This window comes from Ranitomeya imitator, chromosome 8 (assembly GCF_032444005.1).
Source record: "Ranitomeya imitator isolate aRanImi1 chromosome 8, aRanImi1.pri, whole genome shotgun sequence".
NCBI classification, from domain to species: domain Eukaryota; kingdom Metazoa; phylum Chordata; class Amphibia; order Anura; family Dendrobatidae; genus Ranitomeya; species Ranitomeya imitator.
Window position 1 is genome coordinate 43,445,309 of NC_091289.1, and position 21,609 is coordinate 43,466,917.

The 21,609-nt window shown below is 45.1% G+C and overlaps 1 protein-coding gene across 6 annotated transcripts in view; it reads right to left on the reverse strand.

Moving 5' to 3' along the window:
- Positions 1-21,609, reverse strand: part of IQSEC1 (IQ motif and Sec7 domain ArfGEF 1) — an 816,093-nt gene that overhangs the window by 334,624 nt on the left and 459,860 nt on the right. Inside the window, exon 1 of one of the 6 annotated variants that reach the window (XM_069736803.1) lies at positions 7,417-7,967. The exons of 2 other annotated variants lie outside the window; for them this stretch is intronic. In XM_069736803.1, the coding sequence (XP_069592904.1) occupies positions 7,417-7,439 (23 nt within the window). In that variant the 5' untranslated portion in view covers positions 7,440-7,967. Of the gene's footprint in view, positions 1-7,416; positions 7,968-21,609 lie in introns of those variants that run through there. 3 more of the 6 variants (XM_069736798.1, XM_069736807.1, XM_069736810.1) reach the window with 3 other exon arrangements.

Here is a 21,609-nt window from a genome sequence, read left to right on the forward strand (position 1 = left end):
TCCTCATTCCCTGCAGCTCCTGTTCCAATGCTTTGCTGGTCTCTACTTTCTGGTCCGGTATTAACATGACGGCAATGCTTACTCAGCCAATCACTGACCGCAGTGGTGACTCACCTCAGTCAGTGATTGGCTGAGCCACCTCAGTCAGTGATTGGCTGAGCCACCTCAGTCAGTGATAGGCTGAGCTTTCATTTCTAAATAGATCCATTGTGTTAAGACAGAATCAAGAAGTAGAGACCAGCAGGGGCTGAACAGTGTCAGAAATGGAGTTTAAGGAGATCCGTGAGGATAAGTTTTCTTTTCTTCTTTTTTTTTTTTTTCCAAAAATTTTTATTAGGATTTTAACTCTTAACTGGGAAGGATAGGATAGGAGGGGACGGAGGGAAGGGGGTGGGGTATGGAGGTAAGGAAAATAAGCCCCTATAGCAATAGGGGAAACAGGCGATTACATAGTAAGTTAATGTATACATAATGAAGATAAAATAACTCAGTAGGTTGTTAAGTGACATAGGTGATACTTTGTACAGGTTCGCTACAAGAATATCTAAAGCTATATTGGTTAATCAGTATATAATAAAATGCAAAGGCCTATTTTGAACCTAAGCTTACAGTAAGTTATAAGGTAGCTTACTATGTCCGGGAGCACCTTCGGGTGACCCTGCGACAATGTGGGCAGCAAAATATCTGGCTCATTGTCAAAGCTAATCTTTGGGAAGAGGTATATCTATAGCTCCTAATAGTAGAAAAAGGTGTCGCTATGTGTAAAGCAGAACTATAAATCAGGTAGGACTATTGTGGGTTCTGTAGGATTTCAGACCATGCTGCCGCAGGAAGGACATGCCCTCTAAAGGGGTTGTGATGTGTACAGTTCCGGACAAGAGTTTTATTAAAAGAGTAGAGGATGGCGACCATGAATAGGCGAAATGAGACCTCCGGAGCTCCCGCGTAACTGGTGAAAAATCCCGTCGCTTTTTTAAAGTGTCTTTGGACAAGTCTCTATAGAATGCTAGGTGACCATATGGGGAAAGCAGAAAATTTTTTTCGGAGGAGAGTTCAAACAGTTTACCTCTAACCCAAGCTGGGAAAAAGGAGACAATGATGTCTCTTGGCACGTCAGGCGGGAGCGACACAGGTCTCTTAATTCGGTAGGCATTTTCGATAATGTTAGGTTCGTTGTTATTAGGAATAAATTTGGATATCATTTTTTGAATATAGCTTTTTAGATGGGGGGGTTTAACAGACTCCGGAACTCCCCTGATTTTTACATTGTTTCTCCGCTTATGGTCCTCTAGACTCGTCAGGTTACGCTTTAGTGAGGCAATTTCTTTTTGTAGATTTTCTAGCAGAACTGCGGAAACAGGGGAAGTTGGCGAACTTTCCGAAAAGGGGAGATCCATACCCTCAGGTGAGTATTCTTCCATGCTACTGATTGAGGAATATACAGAGGAAGCGTACGAGTCACATGTAGGTGAAGAGTAGCTACATTGGGATGACCTTGAGGATGACTCGGATGAGGAGGAACTAAGACTTTCTGCAATGGAAGTCAGTGCGTCTCTCACATAGGACTCAGATGCCTTCTCCGTGCGTGATGATCTTGTATTTAATGTGTTGAGAGAGAATATATATTTATCCAATATTAGTGATCCTTCTTCCATTTTTTTATTAATGATGCCGCAGAAGTTTTTAAGCATATTGTCCATTGCTAGTTCAGTGGGGGGTCCCTCTGCATCTACCGTTCCCTCTGTACCAAGAAAAGGGCATGAAACTTCTGAGGTGGAGCTTCCCTCCCCCTTGTTGTCATAACTGCCATCTCCCTGTTGTGGGGTAGCCTGTGAGTGGCGATTTTCCTGTGGCGCTCCCTCCAGTTCAATTAGTGTCACCACAGGACCTGTGGTCTGATGTTTTCCTCTCATATGGGGTCTGCGCTGCGGTGTAAATGTGGGAGCATCAATTCTTAATGTGTGGCTTGAAGTTTGACTTGTCACAGACACATTAGTAGCTGTTATCTGGGGACCAGGGCAGGGCACAAGTTCTGGGGCACTATACTTTAGTGCTCGGCTGACAGCCTGCTTCCTTGTGTCCCTGTATGTTGAGTGTGGAGTAGTGGGTGGGGTTTCCTCCCTGCCTCTGCTCCCCCTGCCCTCCGGCATGAATGCAGCTGCTGCTATGATTTTAGATGTAGTGCCGGTCTTGGGGGCTGGGGCAGAGGGTCTAGGAGACCTTATGGAAGGTGTCGCTCGTGATGAGAGCTCACCTGAGGTTCTTCCTGCAGCTGTGGCCGTCCTCTTCTCTTTGGAAGCGTTGCCGCAGCTAGTTGTGGGCGGAGTTATGAGCGGGGCTTCGGCCCCGCCTCCTCTCCCCGTCCCTCTCAGCGCTCGTATTGCTTCAGTTCCGGGTTTGATCCCGGAAGTCGTGTCAGCTCTAGAGCGGTAATCGGAGGGTCTCGGGGGTCCCGCAGCACGAGTTGTTTGTGGCGCGGGCTCACCTGCTGTCCCCTCCATCCTCGGGCTGCAGCTCTGTCCTCGGGGAGCGGCACCGTCGCATATCGTGGGCGGAGTAATGGGCGGGTCTATGGGTGGGGTCATCTCCCCTCTCCTGCTTCTCGGCCTCGCCAGTTCAGGCGAGACCGCGGTTTTGGGCCCACAAATGTCGGCAGCTCCGGTTCTTGTGGGGATGCCCGTGGGTCCTGCGGATTTCGGTGCGGGAGTCGCTGTGGACGGGGGGTTGTCCAAGTATCCTCCTGTGGCTGGAAATGGTCCGGAACTTGAAAGCTTCCCGCCTGCGGCAAGGCCACAGCCGCGATCCATATGTCCTTGTGCTGCTTGGGGCTTCTTCAAAGTCGTTTTCCTCATATTGTGTCCTGGCCTTGAACGCTTTAAATACAGTTTTGAGCTGTTTCCTCCCAAAATGTATGATAATTGCCGCTAATAATTAGGGATTTAGCAGGAGCTCCTGTGACACAGGTCTGCTCCCAGTCCCTAGCAAGCCACGCCCCCTTCTTTTCTTCTTTTAATTTTCTTTGAGAGAAAATTTACGGTAAAAGTAATTATTTATAATATCAGTGTGGAAAGTGGACAACTAAAATCAAGAACTAAAGCCCAGGTTCTGATCGCACACTGTTCTGTATCTATCAAATATTTTCTGCAAATTTTTTATTTCCAGTCATTGGTTTCCCTCGAACTTGTCTGTCGAAATATTCTATTACTTTCCTATTTATTAAACTTCTATGTCCTACTCTTAGAAATGGTAGGTAGATTAGCGGGGTTTGAATATGTGCTGCCGACAATACCAGCATCTTGGATCAAAGGTATTCAGAATTGGATCCCAGGATCAAAGAGTTTTAACAGCGGTTTATTAGTCAACGCGTTTCGAAGTATACCGGTTTATCATGAGAAACCATTCTTAGAAATAACATTCAGAGCTCATTCGGACATCAGTTTTTCAATGTAAGTTCTATCTGTGTTTTTTTTTTTACGGATAGAACTGGTACCTTATATAGTCTAGGAGTTTGTTCATATGCTGTTGTTTTTTTGCAGACTACATGATCAGCATAAAATAACAGGGCCATGTCCAAGTTTGATCAATCTTACCAATGCAAGTCTATGGGTTGATGAAAAAAGCCCTGGGAAACGTCCAATGTTTTATTTTTACATATGAGAAAAACTGATAGTAAGTGATACTCTTACCAAACTCTGATGAAAATCTGTTCAAAAACACTGGGGAAACTCAGAAAGTTTGACTGACGTGTGAATGAGCTCTTATTAGAAAAATTTGACTAATTCAGGGATATTATTTTAGTATGTATTGTGTTTTTATAGACTGTAATCCAAGTTCTTAGCTAACGATATAATTGTTAATGGACAGAAGAAAAAAATATCATGAAACTCCTTAGGCCTTTTTCGAGCTAATACCCTTCGAATTTACTATGTGTATTGAGCTTCCTCCTGGGAATTCCTCTGTGTGCTAATCCGACCATAGAAGACCTTGATAGAAATGTAATAGTGTGTGATTAGAAATGGCAGCTGGTTTGGTGTGCAATAATGCCGGAGATGTGACCCTGTGTACTTGTATAGAAAGCGCAGAAAAGGAGCAAATTGAAGCTAAATGATCAACTCTAAGAGTAATAGATAATAGACGCGTTCATCATGTTAATGGTTATAGAACCATCTCTATGGGAGTGGACGTGTGTCCACCATGGAACTTAAGAAAAGATTCAGCAATGATTTAATTATTTACTGTAACCGGGCAGGCACCGGCAGTAAGTCCAAGCATTCATCATTCATCTGAAGGAATGACAGATGATTAGTTGTAGCTTTGGTATAAAATGTCATTGAGAAGCCTTCAAACCCCCCAAAGGAAATTAAAAAAAAACATCATACATAAAGGCGCCAGGAGTTGAAACCAGCTATAATGCCATCCTAACAACCATACTGTAAAGCAATATTCTACCGGTAGCCCCCCTTGAAATTCCAAAACGCAGCGCTCAACAACATTAGGCACAGTTGTATTCTGGCTTATCGCCTCCTAAATGTAACTTAATACCCAGTTGATGAATGTTGTTTTCCAAAATGGCTGCATATAGAGCTTGAACATGAATATTCTCATTTGTTAACGCAATTTTCTGACACCAGTCTTGTATCCCATCAACAGAATATGGGTGCCAGCTCTGAAATGCACGTAATGCAATTACAGGATCGATTTCGACCTTGGAGATTGCCTTTGTTAGATAAATACTATGCCGTCCGGGGTTTTGACATTATTGGGTCTGTGCATGGAAACACAGTTAGAAACTTACTTTATATAGACAAGATGCGTGTTTTCTCATATACAGTGGGGCAAAAAAGTATTTAGTCAGTCAGCAATAGTGCAAGTTCCACCACTTAAAAAGATGAGAGGCGTCTGTAATTTACATCACAGGTAGACCTCAACTATGGGAGACAAACTGAGAAAAAAAAATCCAGAAAATCACATTGTCTGTTTTTTTATCATTTTTTTGCATATTATGGTGGAAAATAAGTATTTGGTCAGAAACAAACAATCAAGATTTCTGGCTCTCACAGACCTGTAACTTCTTCTTTAAGAGTCTCCTCTTTCCTCCACTCATTACCTGTAGTAATGGCACCTGTTTAAACTTGTTATCAGTATAAAAAGACACCTGTGCACACCCTCAAACAGTCTGACTCCAAACTTCACTATGGTGAAGACCAAAGAGCTGTCAAAGGACACCAGAAACAAAATTGTAGCCCTGCACCGGGCTGGGAAGACTGAATCTGCAATAGCCAACCCGCTTGGAGTGAAGAAATCAACAGTGGGAGCAATAATTAGAAAATGGAAGACATACAAGACCACTGATAATCTCCCTCGATCTGGGGCTCCACGCAAAATCCCACCCCGTGGGGTCAGAATGATCACAAGAACGGTGAGCAAAAATCCCAGAACCACGCGGGGGGTCCTAGTGAATGAACTGCAGAGAGCTGGGACCAATGTAACAAGGCCTACCATAAGTAACACACTACGCCACCATGGACTCAGATCCTGCAGTGCCAGACGTGTCCCACTGCTTAAGCCAGTACATGTCCGGGCCCATCTGAAGTTTGCTAGAGAGCATTTGGATGATCCAGAGGAGTTTTGGGAGAATGTCCTATGGTCTGATGAAACCAAACTGGAACTGTTTGGTAGAAACACAACTTGTCGTGTTTGGAGGAAAAAGAATACTGAGTTGCATCCATCAAACACCATACCTACTGTAAAGCATGGTGGTGGAAACATTATGCTTTGGGGCTGTTTCTCTGCAAAGGGGCCAGGACGACTGATCCGGGTACATGAAAGAATGAATGGGGCCATGTATCGTGAGATTTTGAGTGCAAACCTCCTTCCATCAGCAAGGGCATTGAAGATGAAACGTGGCTGGGTCTTTCAACATGACAATGATCCAAAGCACACCGCCAGGGCAACGAAGGAGTGGCTTCGTAAGAAGCATTTTTTAAGGTCCTGGAGTGGCCTAGCCAGTCTCCAGATCTCAACCCTATAGAAAACCTTTGGAGGGAGTTGAAAGTCCGTATTGCCAAGCGAAAAGCCAAAAACATCACTGCTCTAGAGGAGATCTGCATGGAGGAATGGGCCAACATACCAACAACAGTGTGTGGCAACCTTGTGAAGACTTACAGAAAACGTTTGACCGCTGTCATTGCCAACAAAGGATATATTACAAAGTATTGAGATGAAATTTTGTTTCTGACCAAATACTTATTTTCCACCATAATATGCAAATAAAATGTTAAAAAAACAGACAATGTGATTTTCTGGATTTTTTTTTCTCAGTTTGTCTCCCATAGTTGAGGTCTACCTATGATGTAAATTACAGACGCCTCTCATCTTTTTAAGTGGTGGAACTTGCACTATTGCTGACTGACTAAATACTTTTTTGCCCCACTGTATATATATATGTACATGTGCGTATATCTATATACGTGTATATGTATAGTGTATATATGTGTGAATACATATAGCTATACGTGTATGTATGTATATCAATGTGTGTGTATACATGTGTAATATAGCTGTGTGTGTGTATGTACTGTATATCTAGATGTGTGTATGTATGTATATATATAGTGTGTGTATATATATATATATATATATAATCAATGCATAGTAATATTCATCTAAATACACATATGCCATCAATACATAAACCATAAATGCATAGTAATACACACCTACTGTAAGTCCACGTATACCATCAATGCATAGCAATAGTCATCAACACCCACCTAAATCAATGTATAACAGTATTTATATGATGCATATAATAAGAGTATACAAAAACCACCATTGCACAGTAATATTCACCTATATAGAATGAATGCTTTAGTATTATTCACCTAACTACGCATAAACCATCAATGCACAGAATACATAAGTCAACACTAGGAATGTCTCCATAATGCTTGATGCACTAGGACCAGTCAATATTCCTGTAAAACCTGCGACTACTAACCTGGTGACTACCAGCACTAACACAACTGCATAGTGAGCATCCAGTCCCTTATTTCCGTGGCCAGGTCAGTCTATAGCACTATTCCTGACTATACCCTTAGGACATGTACAGCCTATAATGACAAAGCATTTTCTATTCGAGTGCTGCTGACCCTTCATACCGAGCCGGTTAATGTCATCACCTTAAAATAATAAAAAACTTTCTCATTTTCCACAATTTCGAGATCACCCCCTTCCCGTGATTAATATGCTGAACCCCCCAGGGGAGGATTTTGCTTCTAAATCTCCAGTAGATCGGAACGTTACAACGGTTTGTTGATCATCGAAGGCAACGCTGTTACCGGATCTGTAAATGGACGTCATGTATCAATGTCACGGTGGTAGAGATAAAAAAAAAATATAAAAGGGGTTACTCACAAATAACACCTTCGACAGGCCATGTTCAATGTCGACAGGACGGTCACGTTCGGACGAGTGAGTTCTGGATGGGAGAGCTCTGTAGGCGATGTGTCTGCTGCAATCTACGGTCCAGCCTGGTCCTCACCAGTCAGCCTGTGATGTAACCATCTTCAAGGGCTGCGTGCTATCATCCCTCTATGGGGACTTGTTATGGAAAGACGAAATAAATCTAAACAGCCGAGAGTAATCGAGGTCAAAGAAAAAAAAAAAAAACAACCCTCAATAAGGTAGCAACAAAAAAAATAATGAGGGGCTGTTTTTTTTGGGGTTTTGCAGCTGATGGCTGAGCTCTCATTGACGTGCTCCTCTACACCCTGGGTGCGTGTTTTGCATCAGCTGGAGGGAATGAATGAGAGGCAGAGGTAGAATTCACCATCTTGTCTCAGCATCATAGTACCGTCCGCAGCGTCGGCCGCCCATTGGCTCCCGCGTCCCCATAGTAACAGCAGCATCTGTGCTGGAGAATATTCACTCTCATCTGCAATTTCTGCTTGTACACAATGCAGGGCGGGCGCAGATAAGGCAGAAGGATTTAGCTTTCAGTTAACGAAAGGAGAGAAGAAAAAAAAAAAGCAGGAGGAAACCAGAGGTCAACGTCAATGATGTCATGTGCACAAACTCACAAAACGCTCAAAGCTTTTGCAGAAGGAAATAATAATAATCAGTGTAAGCCATTCAGAGGCCACACGGGGACCACAGCCCTGCTTAATAATTTAGCTGCTGTGCTATTTCTATTCCTGGGTATTGACAATGCCCGGGTCATTTCAGTAGTGACTTGACTCAAGAAATTAGGTCATGGCTGTAAGATAGGTATAAACCGAGACTGTTGGGTGTTTCTGGAAATATTTCATATATAGAGACCTAAAAATTGGGTCTGGTCTGTGATAATCAATCAACCGCTTTAATCTGTTAGTAATTTCAGATTTATCCTGTTTATTAGGATCATGCACCTCGCGGCCCTAAGCTGTAGCGCTCATTCACAAGTCAGCGATTTTACTTGTATGAAACATAAAGGCCATTTGTGGTTTGGATCTAAGTTTCATCAACGGTAGGCCTCCTTCATAATTCTGTATAAAACCGGTATCGGTATAGTTTTGGATCAGTGAGGAACCAGCGTTTTTCCGGTATCGATTAAGAAAGAATGAATTTACACAGCGTCTCCTAAACAGCACACAGATGACACACAGATCCATAGACTTGTATTGGCCCTGGTCATCTGTGCTGCAGGTAAAAAACAGACCCGTGTTGTTTATTGAAAAGATATGTGCCACCGCAGCATAGGTTATAATAGGTACGTGTGGCATCCATGAGCTAAGACCAGAGAAGGGGGTTTGTCATTCTCTACCTGCTCTCCATGTGTAGTTTGGGGTCTGCAAATCTCTACCTGCCCTCCATGTGTAGTGCAGAGGTCTATTGCTCTCTTCCTGCCCTCCATGTGTAGTGTGGTCTGTCACCAACTGCCCTCCATGTGTAATGTGGGGGTCTGTCACTCTCTAGCTGCCCTCCATGTCTAGTGCAAGTGTCCGTCACCCTTTACCTGCCCTCCATGTGTAGTGCGGGAGTCTGTCGGTGTCTACCTGCCCTCCATGTCTAGTACAAGTGTCTGTCACCCTCTACCTGCCCTCCATGTATAGTGCAGGGTCTGTCACTCTCTACCTGCCCTCCATGTGCAGCGCCCCAGAGATCTGGTCGTTGCAGTATGACACTCTGCCACTAAGGGGAGTGATGGTACGTCTGATGGCACTGAAGGAATTCTACTGACCAGGCATCACCAGCACACATTACACTTCACACTCCGGCCACTAGGGGGAGAAAAAGGCTTTATTTATTGGGCCACTCCTCACACTGGTAAAACTGGGGGTTGGATAGGAAGTTAGTCAGAAGCTGACTGGGTTGGATTCAGGCAACATCCCGTGGCAGGGGGTGTTACAGGGAGAAGACACAGGGGGGTCCCTGTCAGGCGTGGGAACCTGGCAGGTGCCTAGCGAACAGAGCAGAACGATACGGAACCGCACCTGCACACCCCGCGGCGGTATCCTAAGAAAGAGACACGAAGGGAAGGATATTGTGGAACAGTGAGAAACGAGATCAAGCACAAACGAGAACCAGTAGGAGTCGTGCCGTGAGACCGAGGCAACATCCTACTGAGGCGCGTAGCCGGTGGCCGGAACACCGCGGGAGTAACTGACTCTAGGCCTTACTTCGAACTCCACAGGACAGTTAATTATAGGTTGGCTGTCTACCTTAAATTTTCTACGAAGACATAGGGGGCAACGCGTGGAGAGGGGCGTCTCTAGGGTCCCGGAAGAGCTCCGAGCCTTCCCGTCATACGGGTGCGTCCTAGCCATAACATACCTGGGGGACGAGAAACTAGTAACATCTGGAACAAGCAAGAGAGAATTAGAAAGAACGAACGAACGAGAACAGAAGTTGTGAGGACTATTCCAAATGCTCAGCAGGGTAGCACTACAACACATAGGCGCTAGTGGTAGGCACTGATTTCCACCTGCAAAGGGAACTCTGGATGTGCCCATCGGACTGGCCGGTCTCAGATAGCCCTGTTAAGCGTGCTCTGGATTGAGGATCCTGAAGTCTACAGTAAAGAGGTAAAGAGACTGCAACCTTGTGTCCTCGTTATTGACTGCACCTCACACCATCACCATCTACCTTACTGGGAAGCCCTGGGGACATACTTCACCTGTGGGAAGGTATACCATCCAGCTGCCATTCCATCACCCCAGCGGACCCCACAGCAGCGTCGATCACCCTGACCGAACACCACAGGTGGCGTCACGAAACCTTGACAGACTCCTATCACCTTTTATTGGACACCCCTTAGCAGGGTTGCGGACCGGGTCTAGCCACCGTGACAGCCTCAGAACCGAATCAGAGAGGCCCGGTACCGAGAACTCGTGGCCCTGTATCTGGGGGCGCTCCAACTTGGCGTCACGAACAGGATCGTACTTAAGCCTGAAGAATTGGGTCATGGAACTGTGATTGAAACGTGTTTGGACTGTGATTTATTGCAAGGACTGTGTATTGCTGATTGCTGCAAGATTCCCGCCAAAACTGCCGCCATTGCCGCGCCACAGGGAGCGCAGGAGAAGAAGAGGGGCGTGGAAGTGGGCGTGAAAGAACTGAAGAGAGCGAAAAGTAGCGACCGCCCCCTCCGACTAAGGCTGCTGGATGACGAGCTCAGAAATGGAGGAGCTCAAACCCCAGAAAATGGCGGAGCTTCGTGTGTGTGCCGCTGCAGACCAAGGAGCAGAGCTGACGACCAGCGGGTACCTGAACGACGACGAAGTGACCCGGGATCACCACAGCCCAGCGGAGCCGAACCAGGGATTGCCGCCACAGGGGAACCCGGATCCCCTGGAATTGCCGGAGGAGGCATCGGACCACCCGACTCCAGACGGGGGGACGGCGACGGCGAGGAAATGGAAGTCGGAGCTGTGCTGGAAGATCGCCCAGGGGGAGCCGTGGTCCAGGCCGCAGCGGACTCCAGCGTCCTCATCAGCGGAGCCGACCGACATCGGTGGAACCACATCAGACGCAGGTACCAAAAGCGACCCTGCCCCACCGACCGCTCCGGTGACCGCACCCCAGCCCATTGATGACTGGTCTCCCGCTACTGAGATTGTGGTGGCGGCCCTTTACGCCATGAAGGGGATACTGCCCCCGCTGCTGACACCTCTGGGTAAACCGATAGACGTGAGTCCCAGGGGGGTGGTCTTTGAATGGGACGCTCCCCGGTTCCAACCAGACGGGTCCCGACAGGAGGGCTCCTACATTATCAGGCTCACCTGGGATCAGTATAGACGAAGCTTGATTTCACAATGGAAAGACCGGGAACGAATGGAACAGACTGTTCGACCAGAGGAACGGGTGCCCCTCGTCAATTGCTGCCCTGAGAGTTTGGTGAAACAGGGGATTGTGCTGGCCTTCCACCGGGGGAGGGGTTGCGGCTTCATATTAGAACCAGGGCTGCTGACTGAAGTCTTTGTGACCAGCTGTAATGTGGAACCCCAGTCCCACAGTGTACCTCCACTCCGAAACTTGTACAGAGGGGACCATGTGACCTACACCCGCCACTGGAGTGAGCGAGGGTGGTATGCCGAGAGTCAAACGCTGCGCGCTCGTGGTCGCCATCACGACCGAAACTGGTGGCGGAACTCCACTGACCCCTGACCCCACAGGACCCAGCACTACCACCCCGGCGTGTGGTGTCCTGCTTGCGGAGTCTGCCGCTCGCGCTCAGACCGCAGCTGATACGATGAAGACGATGCTGGACGGCGGCACAGAGCCAGACCTTCCCCGGCTGGGACGTGGTCACCACCGGCTGATGTCGTGTCACCTATTACAGCACTAAACCTCGAAACCCCGACAAATGTAAATAGTTAACTGTTTCCTGCTTTTGCTGCCTTAAACTCGTCTAGGGTTATTCCTTAAAGGGATCCCTTTGTTGACCCGGGATCCCTATTGTTTTACACTTCTTTTCCTACTTTGCACAAGTTTATCATTGCTTCAAAGACTGCCGGATCATGAACAGTGAATGATTCCAAAACTGGTTTTACAAAAGAAAGAAGACTTTGCGAAGATTATGCTTTTGGACATGACGCAGAAGGTCTTGCTTTCATTGGACTTGTAGACAGAGAGAATCTGCACTACCTCCTAGAGACTCGGCTCCCTCTTAAAGGGAATGTTTACATGTTGCCTTAGGAAAGGTTGAAATGTTGATAATGTTGAAATTTAGAAAAGTTTGATAATGTTGATAGAGATTGAGGACAGGAAAGATTGAAGGTGAACCCGTAGGGGTTAGAGAGAGAGTAAAGAAAGACAATGACAGTAGGCTCAGCCCAGGAGCTAGGCGGTCCTGCATTGGTGAAGCTAGAAAGAAAAGTTGAGTTATTTTATAGTATTTTATAGTAGGCCTTTAGTGGGTTCAGCTTATACGAGCTTAAAGGAAAAGTTAAATTATTGTTTAGAATTTGCACTTAGTAGAATATCCGGCTGGGTGAAAAGAGTTATTTATAGTCATAATGTTATTTAAAAATATTAGCAGGGTCGCGGACCGGGTCTAGCCACCGTGACAGCCTCAGAACCGAATCAGAGAGGCCTGGTACCGAGAACTCGTGGCCCTGTGTCTGGGGGCGCTCCACATGTATAGTGCGGGAGTCTGTCGCTCTCTACCTGCTCTCCATGTGTAGTGTGGGAGTCTGTCGCTCTCTACATGCGCTCCATGTATAGTGTGGTGGTATAGTGTCACTCTCTACCTTCTCTACAAGTTGATTTCCCTCTAGGTAAACGTTACTCTTCTGCTCTTGATGGAAGATTGGGGCATATTTGTAATATAGATCCTCACTGTCCAATAAAGACCATCAATGTCCACTGAAATAAATACATTTATTTACGTGACTATGAAATCATCATGACTTCCCTATGACATCACAATGACAAAACTGACATCGTTACCATGTCACTATGACAACACTATGACTTCATTGCCATGACAACACTATGCACGTCAACATTATGACATAATCGTCGCCATGACAAAATTATGACATAATCTTTGCCATCACAGTACTATGGCATCATCGTTGCCCTGACAACACATGAAGCCATGACATGATTGTTGCTATAACAACACACGACACTAACATATTCATCACCATGACAACACTATGACATCATCTACGCCATGACAATACTATTGCATTATCGTCGCCATGACAACGCAGACATCATTGTTGTTATGACAACACACAACACTATGACATTATTGTCCTCATGACAACACATGACATCACTATGACATTATCGTCACCATGACATGAATATGACATCATTGCGCCCATTACATCACTATGACATCACTGTAGGTTATGACAACATCGCGGCCATAACGTCACTATGACATAATCATGGCCATGACAACACATGACACTATGGCATTATTGTCACAATGACAACACTGTCATTATCGTCTCCATGACAACACACAACGCTATGACAACATCATCATCATGACAACCCTATGACATCATCATCGTCAAGACAACACAAGACACAATGACAACACTATGACATAATTGTCGCCGTGATAACACTATGACATAATCATCGCCATGACAACAGTATAGCATCATTGTCGCATTGACTACACTATGACATCATCGACATAACATTGTTGCCATGACAACACATGATGCTATGAAATGATAATCACAAAGACAACACACGATACTATGATATCATTGTCAAGATGACAAAACTATGACATCATCTTTGCCATGACAACACTATGACATCATTGACTCCATTGCAACACTATGGCATAATTTTTGCCATGACAATAATAATAATAATAATAATAATTTTATTTATATAGCGCCAACATATTCCGCAGCGCTTTACAAATTATAGAGGGGACTTGTACAGACAATAGACATTACAGCATAACAGAAATACAGTTCAAAACAGATACCAGGAGGAGTGAGGGCCCTGCTCGCAAGCTTACAAACTATGGGGAAATACTATGACATTGCCATGAAAACGCTGACATCATCATTGCCATGACAACACATAACTCTATGACATCACTGTCTCCATGACAACACACAACACTATAACATAATTGTCACCATAACAATATACAATACTATGATATAATCGATAATAGAAAAAATGGGAGTCAAGCTCAACAGGACTCGATTCTCCTTTTCTTTATATTTTTCAAAAGAAATTGTAGTGCATATAAAAGAAAAATGTACATGGTCAACATGACCCAGTCGACGCGTTTCGAGTACACTTACTCATGAAAAACTAAGGAAAATCCAGTGCTGTTGAGCCGACTCCAATTTTTTCTATTATCTTTGATGTGAGGCCAGGGCGATGCCGGTGTCTGAGCCCCAGGTGGATGAGCATAGAGCAACTGGGTGAGCTGGAATTAGGTTTTTATATGATATCATCGCCATGGCAACATGTGACACAATGTCATCATCACCAGATGATAACAAACGACACTGTGCCATTATCGTCACCATAACATCACTGACATCATTGTCACTATGACATAATTGTCGCCATGACATCATTATGACATCACGGCCATTACATCGCTATGACATCATCACGGACATTATGTCATTATGACATCTTCGTGGCCATGGCATCGCTAAGACATCATCGCGGCCATGACATCATTGTCACCATGACAACACTGCAAAATCATCATCGCTATCACAACCCACGACACTATGGCATCATCGTCGCCATGAAGACCACTGCTATACATTATCTGTAGGAGTGGTAGATGCATCCTCACACTAACGCTCAAGGGAACTTTTAGAACGAAATTATTGGGATCATTGGGGGTCTCTGCAGCCAGACCTCATTTTTGGTATATTAATCATGAGTCTCAACGGGTGATAAATGTAGTTTATCAGACAATCCCTTTAATACAATTCCCACTATTAATACAGAGCAGGGCACTGGAAGCAAAATGCAGTGAGGTCCTTAATACAGCACGCACTGTACTACAGACACAAAGACCTCCATAATATGTAGCACACGAAAGCCCCCAACACCAGTGTTATACACCCCATACTCACAAATCGTGTCATACATTTAAAGGGGTTGACCAACCTTTACAAATTGCTGGCTTATCCTTTAGATGGGCCATTATCACATCTGTGCAGATCCATCTATTGGCTGACTATACACTGGTTCCTGCAGGTATTACATTGTTGTACCATTGATAATAATATAATAATAATAATAATAATTTTTATTTATATAGCGCCAACATATTCCGCAGCGCTTTACAAATTATAGAGGGGACTTGTACAGACAATAGACATTACAGCATAACAGAAATACAGTTCAAAACAGATACCAGGAGGAATGAGGGCCCTGCTCGCAAGCTTACAGACTATGAGGAAAAGGGGAGACACGAGAGGTGGATGGTAACAATTGCTTTAGTTATTGGGACCGGCCATAGTGTAAGGCTCGGGTGTTCATGTAAAGCTGCATGAACCAGTTAACTGCCTAAGTATGTATCAGTACAGATACAGAGGGCTATTAACTGCATAAAGTGAATGAGAACATAATGCGAGGAACCTGATTTTTTTTTTTTTTTTTTTTTTTTTTAAATAGGCCACACAGGGATCGTTAGGTTAATGCATTGAGGCGGTAGGCCAGTCTGAACAAATGAGTTTTTAGGGTACGCTTAAAACTGTGGGGATTGGGGATTAGTCGTATTAACCTAGGTAGTGCATTCCAAAGAATCGGCGCAGCACGTGTAAAGTCTTGGAGACGGGAGTGGGAGGTTCTGATTATTGAGGATGCTAACCTGAGGTCATTAGCGGAGCGGAGGGCACGGGTAGGGTGGTAGACTGAGACCAGAGAGGAGATGTAGGGTGGTGCTGAGCCATGGAGTGCTTTGTGGATGAGGGTAGTAGTTTTGTACTGGATTCTGGAGTGGATGGGTAGCCAGTGTAATGACTGGCACAAGGTAGAGGCATCGGTGTAACGGTTGGCGAGGAATATAATCCTGGCAGCAGCATTCAGGACAGATTGGAGCGGGGAGAGTTTGGTAAGAGGGAGGCCGATTAGTAGAGAGTTACAATAGTCCAGACGAGAATGAATAAGTGAAACAGTAAGAGTTTTTGCAGAGTCGAAAGTAAGAAAAGGGCGAATTCTAGAAATGTTTTTGAGATGCAGGTAAGAAGAGCGAGCCAGTGATCGGATGTGGGGGGTGAATGAAAGGTCAGAATCAAGGATGACCCCAAGGCAGCGGGCATGTTGCTTTGGAGTAATGGTGGAACCACACACGGAGATGGCAATGTCAGGCAAAGGTAGGTTAGTAGGCGAGAACACGAGGAGTTCAGTTTTTTACAGGTTTAGTTTCAGATAGAGGGAGGACATGATGTTAGAGACAGCGGTAAGACAATCACTGGTGTTTTCTAATAAGGCAGGCGAGATATCAGGAGCAGAAGTGTATAATTGGGTGTCGTCAGCATAGAGATGGTACTGGAAACCAAATCTACTGATTGTTTGTCCAATAGGGGCAGTATACAAAGAGAAGAGGAGGGGGCCTAGGACTGATCCTTGAGGAACCCCAACAGTAAGGGGAAGGTGAGAGGAGGAGGAACCAGCAAAACATACAGTGAAGGATCGGTCAGAGAGATAGGAGGAGAACCAGGAGAGAACGGTGTCCTTGAGGCCGATGGAGCGGAGCATAGTGAGGAGGAGCTGATGGTCCACAGTATCGAATGCTGCAGAGAGATCCAAGAGAATTAGCATGGAGTAGTGACCATTAGATTTAGCTGTTAGTAGGTCATTAGAGACTTTAGTGAGGGCAGTTTCAGTAGAGTGTAAAGAGCGGAAGCCAGATTGAAGAGGGTCGAGAAGAGAGTTATCTGAGAGATAGCGGGTAAGACGGGAGTGGACCAGGCGTTCGAGGAGTTTAGAGATGAAGGGAAGATTAGAGACAGGTCTAGCGGCACAGTTTTGATCGAGGGATGGTTTTTTAAGTAATGGATGTATGATGGCATGCTTAAATGAGGAGGGAAAAATACCGGAAGTGAGGGAAAGGTTGAATATTTTTGTTAGGTGAGAGGTGACAGCTGGGGAAAGGGACTGGAGGAGATGTGACGGAATGGGGTCACTGGTGCAAGTGGTCGGGCGAGAAGATGCAAGGAGCCTGCTTACTTCTTCTTCTGTAACTGCTTCAAAGTCAGAGAGTGAACTAGATGGGGGAGGGAGGACAGTGCATGGTATGAAGAGATTGGGAGATGATTTCCTGTCGAATGTGGTCAATTTTTTCTTTGAAGTAATTGGCCAGATCGTCAGCACGGAGATCCGTGGTTGGGGCCTGCTCTCTTGGGTTGAGTAGGGACTGGAACGTGTCAAAGAGACGTTTAGGGTTATTGGACAGGGAGGTGATGAGGGTGTTGAAGTAGGTTTGTTTGGAGAGGTGAAGGGCAGAATTGTATGTCTTTAGCATGAACTTATAATGGATGAAATCTTTGGGTAGATTAGATTTTCTCCACAGACGTTCTGCGCACCTGGAGCACCGCTGCAGGAAACGTGTTTGCAGTGTGTGCCACGGTTGTTGCCGTCTGTGCCGAGTTGTTTTATGTATAGGAGGTGCAGCTTCATCCAGAGCACTTTGCAGGGTTTCATTGTAATGCTTCAGAGCAGAATCAGGACATGAGATGGAGAAGATTGGGGCCAATGAGGACTGCAAGTTCTTCATAAGTTTCTGGGTGTTAATGGCCTGTATGTTTCTATAAGTGTGGAAAGTGTGGAAAGTGGGGGTGACCTGAGCGGGATGGCAGTTCTTATTAGAGAATGAAAGCAGGTTGTGGTCAGAGAGTGGGAGAGGGGAGTTTGTGAAATCATCCACTGAGCAAAGCCGGGAGAAGACCAAGTCAAGGGAGTTTCCATCTTCATGTGTTGGAGAGTTAGTATGCTGCGAGAGGCCGAAAGAGGAGGATAGAGATAAAAGCTGAGAAGCAGATGGGGAGAGGGGAGAGGCAATGGGGATGTTGAAATCACCCATGATAAGGGTGGGGGTGTCACAGGAGAGAAAGTGTGGAAGCCAGGTGGCAAAGTGATCCAGGAACTGATGAGAGGGGCCGGGAGGACGATACACCACTGCTACTCGCATGGAGAAGGGGACGTAGAGTCTGACCACATGGACCTCAAAGGAAGGGAAGACAAGTGAGGGTACTTGGGGGATAACTTGGAAAGTACACTTGGGTGAAAGGAGCAGACCAACGCCTCCACCTGCTCTGTTGTCCGATCTTGGGGACATTGATGTGAATAGGTCAACGTTGTGATATCTTCCAAGAACCGCTAAGAAATGTATAAACCAGCGGCAGCCAAAGCGACAATGACTGATACCTAAGGGCTGGTCATCAGTAACAAAGCCTGATGCTTAAGGACTGGCCATCAGAAATAATGCCTGACGCCTAAGGACTCGCCATCAGTAACAATGCCTGATGCCTAAGGACTGGTCCTCAGTAACAATGCCTGATACCTAAGGATTGGCCATCAGTAACAATGCCTGATGCCTAAGGACTCGTCATTAGTAACAATGCCTGATGCCTAAAGACTGGTCATCAGTAACAATGCCTGATGCTTAAGGACTGGCCATCAGTAATAATGCCTGACGCCTAAGGACTCGCTATCAGTAACAATGCCTGACGCCTAAGGACAGGTCATCAGTAACAACGCCTGATACCTAAGGACTGGTCATCAGTAACAACGCCTGATGCCGAAGGGCTGGTCATCAGTAACAACGCCTGATGCTGAAGGCCTGGTCATCAGTAACAATGCCTGATATCTAAGGACTGGCCATCAGTAGCAATGCCTGATGCCTAAGGGCTGGTCATCAATAACAATGCCTGATGCCTAAGGACTGGTCATCAGTAACGATGCCTGATACTAAGGACAGGTCATCAGTAACAACGCCTGATACCTAAGGACTGGTCATCAGTAACAACGCCTGATGCCGAAGGGCTGGTCATCAGTAACAATGCCTGATACCTAAGGACTGGCCATCAGTAGCAATGCCTGATGCCTAAGGGCTGGTCATCAATAACAATGCCTGATGCCTAAGGAATGGTCATCAGTAACAATGCCTGATGCTAAGTACGGGTCATCAGTAACAACGCCTGATGCCTAAGGACTGGCCATTAGTAACAATGCCTGATGTCTAACGACCTGTCAACAGTAGCAATGCCTGACGCCTAAAGACTGGTCATCAGTAACAATGTCTGATGCCTAAGGACTGGCCATTAGTAACAATGCCTCATGTCTAAGGACTCGTCATTAGTAACAATGCCTGATGCCTAAAGACTGGTCATCAGTAACAATGCCTGATGCTTAAGGACTGGCCATCAGTAATAATGCCTGACGCTTAAGGACTCGCCATCAGTAACAATGCCTGATGCCTAAGGACTGGTCCTCAGTAACAATTCCTCATACCTAAGGATTTGCCATCAGTAACAATGCCTGACGCCTAAGGGCTGGTCATTAGTAACAATGCCTCACGCCTAAAGACTGGTCATCAGTAACAATGTCTGACGCCTAAAGACTGGTCATCAGTAACAATGTCTGATGCCTAAGGACAGGTCATCAGTAACAATGCCTGATGCCTAAGGACAGGTTATCAGTAACAACACCTGATACCTAAGGACTGGTCATCAGTAACAATGCCTGATGCCGAAGGGCTGGTCATCAGTAACAATGCCTGATACCTAAGGACTGGCCATCAGTAGCAATGCCTGATGCCTAAGGAGTGGTAATCAGTAACAATGTCTGATACCTAAGGACGGGTCATCAGTAGCAACGACTGATACCTAAGGACTGGTCATCAGTAAGAATGCCTGATGCCGAAGGGTTGGTCATCAGTAACAATGCCAGATGACTAAGGACTGGCCATCAGTAGCAATGCCTGATGCCTAAGGACTGGTCATCCATAACAATGCCTGATGCTAAGAACGGGTCATCAGTAACAAAGACTGATGCCTAAGGACTGGCCATCAGTAACAATGCCTGATGTCTAAGGACCTGTCAAGAGGAACAATTCCTGATGCCTAAGATCTGGTCATCAGTAACAATACCTGTCGCCTAGGGACTGGTCATCACTAACAATGCCTGATGGCTAAGGAGTGGTAATCAGTAAAAATGTCTGATGTCTAAGGACAGGTCATCAGCAACAATGCCTGATACCTAAGGACTGGTCACCAGTAACAATGCCTGATGCTTAAGGACTGTCCTTCAGTAACAATGCCTGATGCCTAACGACTGGCCATCTATAAGAATGCCTGGTGCCTAAAGAATGGTCATCAATAACAATGCCTGACGCCTAAGGACTGCCCATCAGATTTCCAGATGCAAAGCATCTCCCAGTAATCTCAGTACACGGGGCCATACAGAATCTTCCCTGCAGTTCTATCACATAGACAATACTCCTAACAGTAAACAGAGATACATAATACTACCGCCCAAAAAAACGTTATAGCAAACAACACTGAAAAATAGTCCTACCACAGTGCCTCCTAGTAATTATTGATAATTAATAGGAGGCACTTTGCATGTGATATTATTGGTATACCGGTATTGGTATAGTGGATTTTCTTGGGTAACAGGATGGCTTTTATATTCATACACTATGCGGTGCTAATATATAGTCATTGTGTGGCAATATTTTTCCCTGTTATGTGATTTTATTATTGGCATATTAGTTGTGGCATAGCTCACAACTGTCCCAGATTCAGCGGGACTGTCCCGCCATGTCGGGGCTTTGTCTGACTTCTAATACTCGCCTTTATTCGACGTCTTCATCACTCTATAGCTCCTCCTTGGGGGGTGTGGGGCCGCATCTCTCTGCACTGGCGTAAATAAAATATTCGATTCTTCTCTTGTGATCAGGTCAAAATCACAGCCTCATGTTCGCAGGCAGCAGCTCTAGCTACGAGCCACAGCCCATAATGAAAAAGATGGGAGCATTTGGCAATCTTGAGATGTATTGCAGGCAGTGACTCCTGAAGCAGATGATACATGTACATAGCGATACATTGTATATCACAGTGTATTTCTATGTTCATGTATTCTAAAGGCGAAGAAAAAGTCAGATATTTTTGTTCCTATAAAACTACTAAAAATAATGAAAAACAATTACAAAAATGTAATTTTCTCTTTTTTTTGTGAGTCTCCTGGGGACTCCAACCCACAACCTCTATAACTGCATGCAAAAGCTATAGCTATTGAACCACAGGCTCCAGTAACATCACTTGGAGGATTTTGTGTACTTTATCTGTATTGCAGCCTCAGAGCCCACAGGCAGATTATACATGTACATAGAGTACCTTTATTCTAAAGGGAAAATAAAATATTTTTTTTATTATTATAAAACTACTAAAAAATAATTAAAAACAATTATAATAATGTAATTCTTGCTGTGATTTTGAAATAATAATAAATATCACAAATTAGCATATTTGGTGTCCATGCAATCATAACAACCTGCACAAGACAGCGATCCGATTATTTACGGGGATTGGTAAAAATAGCATAAAAAATTGAGTGATTGATTTTTTTTTTCACTATTAAACTCATAAAAAAATTAAAAACTTA